The sequence below is a fragment of the Cheilinus undulatus genome, linkage group 16, assembly GCF_018320785.1.
Source record: "Cheilinus undulatus linkage group 16, ASM1832078v1, whole genome shotgun sequence".
In the NCBI taxonomy this organism is placed as follows: domain Eukaryota; kingdom Metazoa; phylum Chordata; class Actinopteri; order Labriformes; family Labridae; genus Cheilinus; species Cheilinus undulatus.
Window position 1 is genome coordinate 15,401,902 of NC_054880.1, and position 11,632 is coordinate 15,413,533.

Below are 11,632 nucleotides of genomic sequence, written 5' to 3' on the forward strand. Positions count from 1 at the left end.
CTGCCTGAATAATGAATGAATAACAACAGAGAATACTTGAATTAAACACAACAGTTGCACTGCTTAACAAATATGAATTTACCTCAGAGTAAACATGAAAACACACCATGGCACTACAATCTCTCTCTTTCCTCATTTTCCTTGTAGATCTTGAGCTTTAACCAGCGTACCTAAGACGAAGGACCGACACAACCAAACCAAAGCACTTCTTTACCAAAAAGCAACCTAAACCAAACCAAATTTCAAGGTCCAAAGAACCTGAATCTATTGCCTACTTTTGGTGCTTTACAAATTGCCACAATGAAGCTGGATAGCACACCAGGAGACATGAGCAGGTGGAGGGAGGTAGACTTTGCCTTGAACTGCACCTACATTGTGCCGGACCAGGTGTCGGACCCGAGCTTCAACCTACCCAAAGCAATGACCTCCATCCCGCGCAACCTCACCTTTGAATACAGCACAGACAATGAGGTAAGAACAGTTTGGTTACCTGAGAAACTTTTGTATCAAGGTTTGTAGAGCAACTACAACCAACTAAAGGACTTACTGTTATCCTACAAACTGTAACTTAAAATTACTGTAGGTTTGCAGGTGTTCTTGATGCTGTTCTTGAGTCTTCAGCTTAGTTCCATGGGAGCAGGTGTTTCAACGTGAAGATATTAATTCTGTGTTACATAACTTTCTGTTGGGCCATCTGTATTTGGCTTCTTGGAACAAAAGATCTGCTGACTAATGAGTCCTTCACACATACAGAAGAGTGCACAGTCTGTGTGAATGTGGGGCAGTGGACATGAGGCAATGGCAGCTTGAGGTCAGAGACCTTTAAGGTCTCCTGACCATAACTTTCATTATGTCACTGAAATGTTTCAGCGATTGCACAACTCCTTTATTCCACAAATAATAACACAGGCAGAGACTCTTTCATGCAGAACACAAGCAGATGTAAGAGGGCTGCTCACTTTCCAGCAGGTGACCTAATCACATAGACTTCCTGCCTCATTTGCAACTTGCCTCCTCTCCCACTCATGAGTCATAGCATTGTAGTGACTCTGAGCTATTTCAGTCATCTGATTGGCAATAAGGTTAGGTATATGCCTTGACATGTTATCCAATTCAAAGCACTGCAGAACAGAACTTTTTTTCAACTTCATCTTAAAACAAAGAGAAAAAAATCGATGTAACACTTCTTATGTAGCTGCACTTGACGCTAAACAGTGCTGCTTGCGGTCGACTTGCGCTGACCCCTTCCTCTTTTTATCAGGACCCAGGCGACACTTTGAGCCATCGTTCCTCTTCTCTTGCTCTCAAACTCTCACGTCTTCCTCCTTTGCTTCTGTGGTATGAAAGAAACGCATGCAAACTGAGGTGATTAAATCTCTTTGAGGGTTAATTTTGAATCCCCCAGCCCGGCAGTTGTTTACTGACTAACCTATTTTACCACATAGTTAACTCGCTCACACTTGATGCAGGAAAACATTATTTTGGCATATGCTTGTGCTCGCATAGGTGAATGTAATTTTTACAAAGTTTGATCTTTTTTCCACTCACTAGCAGACATATGATGATGTTTACACGTGATCAGGTTGTAAAAGAAAGGAGAGCTGAAAACAATCACATGCTCATATGCCTGCCAGTAAATGTGCTCTGCCTTAACTAACCTGTGACTGGTTTCCCTTCCTAAAGATAATGTCATCTGAGTTCTCCTCCTTGACAAAAGCTGGGAAATGTATTCCCTGCTGTGATGATAATGACAGCCACTCCTTTGTGTGGGTTTTATGGGATGGTGCACACACATATCACCTTAAGGCATAGGTCACACAGTTCTCGGGAATTTTTCACACAGGTGAGTGTAGAGGCCACTTGTTTCAGTCAGGAGGATGAGTCAAATCTAGTGTCTGAATGGAAACAGAGAGTGCAATCACTGCATTGGACTTGCTGAACACGTGTATGGCCTCAAGGAGTGATTTTAATTAACTCTCCACTCTTCGTCATTTTTAACTTCAAGTTGCCAGGTGATTCTAAGGAAAGCAAAGGGGAGCACATAGCAGATGGGGCATACAACGGGTGCCAGAGAGCTGAGAGAGAGGCAACGCAGGAAGTGGGAGTAGCTGGAAAGCTAAAGGAAGAGGAGGAGGGGGGTATGTGTGGTGGTGGTGGGGGAGGGATTTAGGTTAAAACCAGATGATTAACTTTCGTTGAGGCCAGGCAGCCGGCCAGGCAGCCGGCCAGGCATCAGGCCTTGAGCTGACGGGTGCAGGAGCTATTCCGAGAGGGTTAAGAAAAGACGAAAGGTTGGGGGGGGGGGGTTTGGAGAAAAAGGAGGGCGTTTGGGAGTGTGATAGCGTGGGTTCACTTAAGAACGCCCATCGTCTTTTCTTCCGTTCTTGAAAGCCCCTCCCTCCCCTCCTCTTTCCTAACAACCTGGCTAAACTGAGCGGTTAAGCAGCAGAGGCGGCCACAACGATTCGTTAGTCACGCAACACCAGAAAAGCACAATGTCGCTGTCACACTGGCTCATCGCATCCGCGAATCACCTCAGCTGCCTCGGCACACACGCTCCTGCTGCCCTCAGTGACCTGTTGTTCTTCTAATTAAGTACTTATCCATCATTCACAAAATCCAACCCTATCTTTCAGAGCATCACTGATGATCAGAAAAAGTTCCATGTTTATCTTTAAATATTTAAGGTTTTGTACTTAATACAAGCAAATGTGAAATCCCTGTGAGGGTGGGCTTGATATTTCCTCCATGGCAGGAGTTAATAAATGGTGTCTTTTTGTATGGGGTGGGTGAGTGGGGTGGGGGGTTTAAGGATTGAACACAAAGCTCCTCAAGACACTGAAGCTGTGCTTATGCCACAGATGCTGCTGCCTGCTGGCGTGTGTTTGGGTGTGAGTTGAGGAGGGATGACCCCAAGCTTTGACACTTTCTATGAAAGTCCTGAAAGCTGTTCTGCACCATGAAAAGAACACCGGCATATCTTATTGGCCCTCTCTATAGATTCATTACTTTACTGGCCCAATGCTTATTTCTTAAATCTGAAACAAAAAATACCCTTAAAGGCAGGAAATGACTAAAAAACCTGCAGATCAGGACATGCTTTGGTGTTGCGCATTCTGTATTTTACTGGACCAACTTGCTCATGGGAAAAATCCCTGCATTGAATTTCAAATTAAGAATATATAGATGGACAAGCATTGACAGCAACACGTTGTTGTATTCTTCAAGGTTTCCAGATCTTACAGGAAGCAAAGCACTAGATATTGTTTTGACTTGGTAGATTTGGAATGAACGTATAGAGCCATATTCCATGCACTGATAATAGTAAAAGAGAGGTCAGAGCTCTACATTCACAATGTTTCCAAGAAAATACAGGTGACGCTGCGTCTTCTCTCCGGTGTTTATGAGGGCACCAGGTCAGAGATCAGTAGAGTAGGTCAGAGAAAGTGTAATGCTCTTCATTCGTTTAACTCATTAGTGTTGAAAGTGTGTCACCTTGTGGGTTTAAACGTGGCTCAGGATTGTCTGGGTCAACATGACAACACCACAACAACTCAAGCCGCCAACTGTTTGGAATTAAACAATACACAGGCGATATGTATATAGTTTTGAACAAAGAGAGTATGAAAGATTATGAGCCTTTTCTTATGGTTACTTTGAAAGATTACTGAATCTGATTGAGTGTTTGGTGTGTTTTCCAGGTGACTGGTGTTTTCAGTAAAGAATACATTCCTCAGGGGACACGCTTTGGCCCCCTGCAAGGAGACATCTACACCAAAGACAACGTCCCCAAACAGGCCAACAGAAAATACTTTTGGAGGGTAAGAGACTTCTTTTACATTTGTGTGCATTTAATCAATCTTGGTAATACTTAAAGAGCTTTTTTATGTTTTTCTGTAAAAATGTGGTTGCTTGGATGCAGAAGTTGCTGTCCTATGTTTATACGTCAGTAAGGAAACAAAAAAGGCTTTCACACATATTGCCTGTAGCTGCTGGAGTTTTGGTCAAACTTTTTTTGAGGAAGTTGTTGACGCTGGTGGCAACAATGGATTCATGCTTGCACAGTCATCAGAGCCTTACCGGCACTCGAGTCCTGTATGCAACTTGTGTCACATACACAAAGGAAGGGACTATTGTTCAGTTTACACACACTCAAGGCAATCCTTATCTTTCTGCTTCCCTTTGGTGTTTCGTCTTCTGTTTCATCTCTCGTATCGATCAGCCTTCGCTCCTTGTGTCACTCAGGAAATTCTCTATTCTGCTCAGTCCATACCCAAAAGGACTTTTTGCTGTCATCCCACGTATTTTCCTTCCGGCTTTGTTTCCTGTAACCCTGTGCAAGGGGGTGTTCCTGCCGTGCCGCAGCAGTGAAAGTCTGACGTTGTTGTGGAGTAATTATACTGTCGTAGGTGTGGGAGGAGAGCGGACGTGTTGCCAGCTGCATGCCTTTTGTTTTTGTCAGCCTGCCAAAACCTGTCAAGCAGCCATCAGATCTATTTCCTCTCGGCTCTTAAAAGACAACAAATACGTTGTTTAGTGAAATGCATGATCAATGGAACTGTTTCACTGAAATGGATTCAAGTAGCTTAAATACTTAGAAACAGTTCAGAGTGAGAAGGAAAGAGAAAATAAAAAGGGGAAGGAAAAAGGGAGAGTGAGAGGGGCAGTGACTGTCAGCCACGCCTCCATGCTTCAAATAAAGTGACGGCACAGCATCATAAACACACACAAGAGTGAAACCCTCAGGACAAACAGAGCAGACCAGCCAAATATATCTGAACTGATTAGAGATTTAAGGATATTAAGCTGTACATGGCAGAGGTGATTATTGTGATTTATTCAAAATGTTTAATATTGATTTAAACCAAGATTTTCACAAGCTTTGTAAAAAATAAATTTAATCAAGTTTTGCTTCGTAGTAAAAAAAGCTCAGATGACAAAACAGCTGAAAGAGTTTAAATCTGTCATACTGAAAATTGAGTTTAATACAAGTCAATACATGTTCCTACATGAATGTTTTAATCCGCTCTTTCTTTTTTTGCAGATTTACAGCAGTGGTCAGCTCCAAAATTTCATCGACGGCTACGATGTGCACAGAAGCAACTGGATGCGTTACGTAAACCCAGCTTGCTCTGTGGCCGAGCAGAACCTGGTGGCGTGTCAGAATGGCAGGGACATCTACTTCTACACCATCCGGCCAGTGGAGCCAAACCAGGAGCTACTGGTGTGGTACAGTCAGGAGTTTGCGCAGAGACTCTGCGGCCAACAAGCGGACATCAAATACAGTGAGTGCAACAGGACCAGAGGCTTTTGAAGTTCTTTATCTAATGGAAGTTGCTTCATTACTCTCCTTTCACAATCAGAGCCTTTCTTTTCTTCTGATTTGAGAGTGAAAGACCGATGATTATCAGCTGTTTGCTGGAAGACAGCTGAACACAAAAGGTCATGAACTGATAAAATAAGATTTAGATCTGTGTCACTCACTAAATATGTACACAAGTATGCATTAGTAGGAGATTGATTTTGTCAGTTAAATTCTTTCAATTCAAAGTGTATGAAGATGTATTTTTTGTTTCCTGTTGACCTAATGTTATCTTTTATCAACTCTAAACTTAGTCTGATGGTATTTCTACCTGGTTTGTTGAATATGTCAAACTATCTATGTAAGCTCAGGGGAATACATGCACACGTAGACCAAATAAATCCCAGTATTCCAGGAGTTGTGGGGAATGATGTAGTATTTTTAGGATAGAGGAAAAACGTAGGGGAAATAATACCTGGTCAAAGTACCTTTATGAGTCATTTGTAGCCAGCTATTAACAGATTAGCAAGTCATGCCTTCATCATCCTGAATGTTTCCCTGCTGCCACAAAGTCCAATGACTCATGCCAACTGGATCCACCAGATCTGTTGCCTTTCATTTTGATGACTAATGTTATGGCAGTATCGTTACATTGTTTTATCAGCCTGGGGGATCTTAAAAACATGTGCCTTCCTTTTGATTTCAGTCCAGCATCACTCATGACTTGTTTTGTTAGTTTGATATTTCATGAAAACAAGAAGCTTAGGTAGTGATCATTGTAGTTTGGAGGGGAAGTGCATTATTTTGACCCTTAGTGAAAGTATGAATGCTGGTTGACATCCCATAATGCTGACAAAGCTACGCAAGAAAAGCTGTCTTTAAAAGAGAAAGAGAAGGAAAAAAAGGAAGACATGTTTCATGGTATCTTGTGGCCAGTATAGGTGACAGCTTTACCAAGAAAAGGTTTTACAAATGAAACTCAGAGTCATGCAGTACAGCTGCTCATACATGAGACAAAACTTGAGACACCCACATCCTCAACCACCGACCTGTTCTCCCACGTTAAAATCACTCCTACTATCGACAAAAAAGAAATCTTCATCTGGTTTCAAGTCAAGACAAAACTGAAACTACTATCATTTCCCATAAGAGGGAGTACCTTCTGTGGGAGGATATATGATTAAGGGATTCTAGGTTCAGTGTTTTTCTTGTATTTTTGCATTAAGATCCAGGTACTCATTTCTTTATTCTTTTGTCTTGCAGAGTACACAAGTTCTGAGGAAGAACATGAGCCAGAGTACACCAAACAGCACCTACCTCAGCAGACATGGCTTCAAGAAAGAACAAAAGAAGAGGTGAAAGAAGAGAGGGATGATGATGGAGAGGAGAAGATTGATGTGGAAATGTTAGAGCGAGACACTCCGCCTGATACACCTGACGACCAAATCATGGACTTCAGCAAAAAGGTTGAGAAGGAGGAGCCAAGCGACAGAGAACCAGAGGACCAGGGAATTGTTCCTTCCCCTCAACCTGATCACAGAGAACCAAGCTTGGGCTTAAGTCACCCTTACATACCAGATCACCATCCTTCACTCCCACCCTCCCACAGAAGTCTTCCTCTTCACCTTCATGGTCTCTATGGGCACAGGGAGGGCCTGGTTTCCTCTTATCCTCTTTACCCCCAGTCCAGGACCCTCCAACCTGCTTACCAGCTCCTTCCTTCCTTCAGCTCGCACTATCCTCGTCTCATTCTCCCGTCCTACTCCCCTCCCTTTCCTGGAATGCTGCCCTCAAGAGAATCCCTCCGATACAGCAGCTATCTGGGTACAGATGGTCTCCCGTATCCACCTATTGGACAGCCCAATCTTCTTCCAGTGTCCCTCCCCTACCCTCCGTCATCGCAAGGTGGTCTGAAAGAACTCACACCAAATGTGTCGCCACCACGAGGTGCCCCAGCCACCCCAGAGCTCTCTCCTGTCCCCAAGCCTGGCAGTCAGCATCAGTCTCCCGAGCAGTCTCCTTCTGGTTGCGAGGAGGCCATGAATCTTAGCCTGGCTACCACCAAAACCAACACAGCACCACGCAATGGCCCTGGCCACAAATCCCTGCCCTACCCACTGAAGAAGCAAAATGGGAAGATCAAGTATGAATGTAATATCTGCTCAAAGACTTTTGGCCAACTCTCAAACCTCAAGGTATGGCTTCACTTCCTCTCTTTTCTGATTAAAACCCAAAACATGCCTTAGAATCTTTATACCTTAATATTTTACACGAAAGCTTATGGATTTTCCTGTTTGATTTCTATGGTTCTAGGTCCATCTCCGAGTGCACAGTGGTGAGAGACCATTCCAGTGTAACCTATGCAAAAAGAGCTTTACTCAGCTGGCTCACCTCCAGAAACATCACCTAGTCCACACAGGGGAGAAACCCCATGAATGTCAGGTATGTTCAGTTCCTAACGTAAGCATGTTTCCTTCTTCTTCTCTTTACTGATCACATGATGACGCTGATTTAAAACCAAGAGTGTAAGGAACAATAGGAAAGAAAACACCGTATCCACAATACACCACTATCCCTGTGACTCACAAGTTTTTCTAGTAAGGCTGACTGTGTTTGATTTTCATTGAGCCACTACCCACATTGTCATATAATATTATCTTTGTAACTTCATGGGTGTGAGTTATGTGAGTAAAGAAGAAACTGGTCTTACAAAGAAAGAGCAGTAGTCCTTGATGATTAATGAAAGTATTGTAGACAACTGGAATAACAGTTCAACCTTGTTACTATCAAGATGAAGTCATACTGAACAGCCAAGTTTTTCCAGAATAATCCTTAAGTCATCCCTTCAGGTTTCTTGAGGTGTTACCAGTCGACTCAACAGTAACCTTTCATTTCATGCTTTCCAGGTGTGTCACAAACGCTTCAGCAGCACCAGCAACCTCAAAACACACCTCCGGCTCCACTCTGGGGAAAAACCTTATCAGTGCAAGCTTTGCAACACCAAGTTCACCCAGTACATTCACCTAAAACTGCACCGCCGCCTCCACAGCAGCCGGGACCGTCCCTACCGCTGCCAGCTCTGCGCCCAGACCTTCTTCCACCGATTCTCCCTCCGCATCCACCAACGAAGCTGCTGTCTGGCAAACTCCAATGCACCCATCAACGTACACATGAAAGAGATGGTGGAACGGTTTGACGCCAGCCAAGAGGCTGACACTCTCACGGAGACGGCAACAGCGCTACAGGTGGAAGAAGCTGTAGAGCGCTGGTTGGCACGTACCTTGGAAGGGGAGGGGAAGGAGGACCAGAAGGAGGCCACTGTTCTGCTTAAAGCTTTAACAGCGGCTATTAATGCACCAACAATACCACTGGCCCAATCAGCTCTACCTTCATCTCACCACAGCCCTTCACCAGCCTATCAAGAGAGGGCTAGTGTGGTTCATCTCCACAAACGACCAACTGTAAAGACAGAAGGACAGTGAGAAGGGTTTGAAGGAAGGGGAAATAAATAAAAAAGGACATCTGCATTTAACCAACCAAGAAAACATCGCCAAATAAAGCTTCCTTTGTTGTCCCAAAAAGACAAGGGAAATATGAACTTCCACAATCCAATGAGCGCAGCACCAAAACAAGAGCAATCCAAAGACTGAGCAAGTTATTCAGTGATTGTACTTCCTCTCAGAGTCAGTTCTAAGAATACAAAAACAGAGAGGATGTTGTTAAACTGTGAAGTATTACAACTTTTTCACTCAGGTAGAGAACTGTTTGCTTTTTGTGCTTTAACTTATTACCTTTATAAACTTGAGCCATTCTTATTTATTTAGTTGTATCATAGTTTGTGTTTTTCTGCTAATATGTTTTCCTATGTGTTGACATTTCCAAGAAGACTGAATCTCTTGGAAAAACCAAAAATCGACTCAGGAAAAACAGTTTGCCACAAACCTGTGTACTGTGCATTGTTATACTTTGTGTGTTTGAGCTTTGGGGTGTGTGTGTTTGAAACGATTGGAAATTTTTGTATGAATGACAAAGCACAACACCCTCCATGTTCCTTTCTTTATGCAACTATTTTATTTATTTATGCTTAAAAAGGTTAAAGCTGGTAATGTGGAACTGTGTTTAATGCAATTGCCAAAATTAAAACAAAAACAATAAGTACAGTATGCTGATTTTGGACTACTGCACTCACTATTTCACTCATTGAAAGGCACAAAAAGGCTTAAAAGATGTTCAGATAAAGCATTAATCTTCCTTTTCTTGATAATTTCAAGTCTTTTCACAGCTCATTTAATTGTAAATGATCAAAGATGCACTGTGCTGGATAAAACCAAATGTCAACAAAGGAAAAAAAACATATTTATTGTATCTTAGCATTACAATGAAATGTTTCTCCAAAAAGGGCTTTTTTCTTTGTCACTGCGATGTACTACTGCTTTTTTGCTTTGTAGCATTTTACTGGTTTTGATATTTCTTACATACAAAAAGCTTTACTGTTAATAATTGTAAACTTGAGCTTCATCCAAATCCTACTGTAGACATCAGAACCTCATACTCAGTGCTGGACAACATTAAATAGCAACACAGTTTATACCTTGGTTAATATTTTTGTTGCTTGGCACTGAAGAAAACTGTAACTAGATCTGTGTACATTCTGTGTGACCTAAAAGGAGAAGACAGGAATTGATCTTGAACATCTAACTACTGAGACAGTAATGTTTTATCATGCTGTAGTTTTCTTTTCTCTTGTAAAATATGTTTGTCTGTGTAGTTTATTTTTGGAAACAGGATATGAGATGTTGAGAATTTATATCTGAGAGACTATTTTGATGATACTTTTATATTTACATGTAGCATATTAAAGATATTGTTTCTACATACATACAGTATTTCTGGTGTTTTTCTTTCATGCTGGTCATTACAGGTATATAATCCGAAGATATTAGAGGCCTTGTTCCTGGCAGTGTACTAAGAAATGTCTGATAAACATATCTTACTTTTGTCAAATCATCCATTACCTACATGTAGACATACACTTTATGAAAAAAGTATTTGATCGCCTGACCATTATACCAATACAGACAGTACTGACATTGTATTAAATACATGTGCTTTAATATGGAGTTTCCACTCTTCTTGAAAGGCTTTCCACGAGATTTTGAGTGAGTGTTTTGTGGAAATCTGTGCCCATCAATTCTGTAGAGCATTCATAAGGTCAGGCACTAATGCTGGACAGGAAGGCCTGGCTCAAAATCTCCATTCCAGTTGTTGGAAGGTGCTTGATGTGGTTGAGGGCAAGGCTCTGTGAGTGCCAGTCAAGTTCTTCTGCACTGAACTCATCAAACCACCTTAATAGCCCTTGCTTTGTGCACTGGGGTAGTTATGCTGGAATAGGAAAGGGCCTGCAATAAACTGTTGCCACAAAGTTGGATGCTCAGCATTGTCCAAAATGTCTTGATGTGCTGAAGCATTAAGATTGCTCTTCATGAGAGATAAGGGGTCTAGCCCAAACCCTGAAAAACAGCCCCAAACTATTATCCCTCCACCACCAACTTCATAGTTGGCACAATGCAGTCATGCAAGTAATGTCCTCTGGCACCTGCCAAACCCAGACCCGCCCATCTGACTGCCAAACACAGAAGAGTGATTCGTCATTTTCACAGAAACACGTTACTGCTGCTCCACAGTCCAGCGTTGGTGTGCTATACACGACTTCATCCTACGCTTGACATTTGATTCAGTGAGGTGAGGCTTGAATGCAGCTGCTTAACCCCTGAAACCCATTCCATGAAGCTCCCACCACACAGTTTTTGCGCTTACATTAATGCCAGTGGAAGCTCAGAACTCTTCAGCAATGGAATCAGCAAAGTGTTGTCAACTTTAAAGCACCACATGCCTCAGCAGTTGTTGACCCTGCTCTGTGATTCTACCTCGTCTTCTGCTTCGTGGCTGAGATGCTGTTGTTCCCAAACATGTCCACTTCCTACTACGTCTTATAGCAAAGGTGGTATCCATAATAGTACCACACTTAAAGTCACAGAGCTCTTCAGAATGACCCATTTTGTATAACAAATACTTTTGTCTATAAAGTGTGTTTCCTATTCAGGCTGCCAGTTCAAGGTGTGATATTTACACCCTTGCTATGCCCCCTTGACAAAGATTTGACCTGGATGAATGAGAACTGTTATCTTGAGGCAAAATGCAACTGCTTTGCTGAGTTTCATGTGTCTTGTTAGGACTGAGAAGGCTATAAAAGCATGATAGGACACTCGTTTCCTCTTTTTCATTGTCTTTAGATTCTACTTTTAAATGGAACAACTTCAACCGGAAACA

The 11,632-nt window shown here is 42.4% G+C and overlaps 1 protein-coding gene across 2 annotated transcripts; it reads left to right on the top strand.

Annotated features, from left to right (window-relative positions):
* The first annotated feature begins 300 nt into the window (after nucleotides 1-300).
* On the top strand, nucleotides 301-10,181 carry prdm1b (PR domain containing 1b, with ZNF domain). Of its 2 annotated transcripts, XM_041809309.1 has the most exons (6): nucleotides 301-471; nucleotides 3,702-3,821; nucleotides 5,045-5,285; nucleotides 6,566-7,497; nucleotides 7,616-7,744; nucleotides 8,209-10,181. In XM_041809309.1, the coding sequence occupies exons 1-6, from the start codon at nucleotides 301-303 to the stop codon at nucleotides 8,782-8,784; spliced, it is 2,169 nt and encodes a 722-aa protein (XP_041665243.1). In that variant the 3' UTR covers nucleotides 8,785-10,181. The 2 variants fall into 2 exon arrangements, with proteins under 2 accessions (XP_041665243.1, XP_041665244.1); XM_041809310.1 differs by lacking the exons at nucleotides 301-471; nucleotides 3,702-3,821 and adding an exon at nucleotides 4,742-4,821.
* The last annotated feature ends 1,451 nt before the right edge of the window (nucleotides 10,182-11,632 follow it).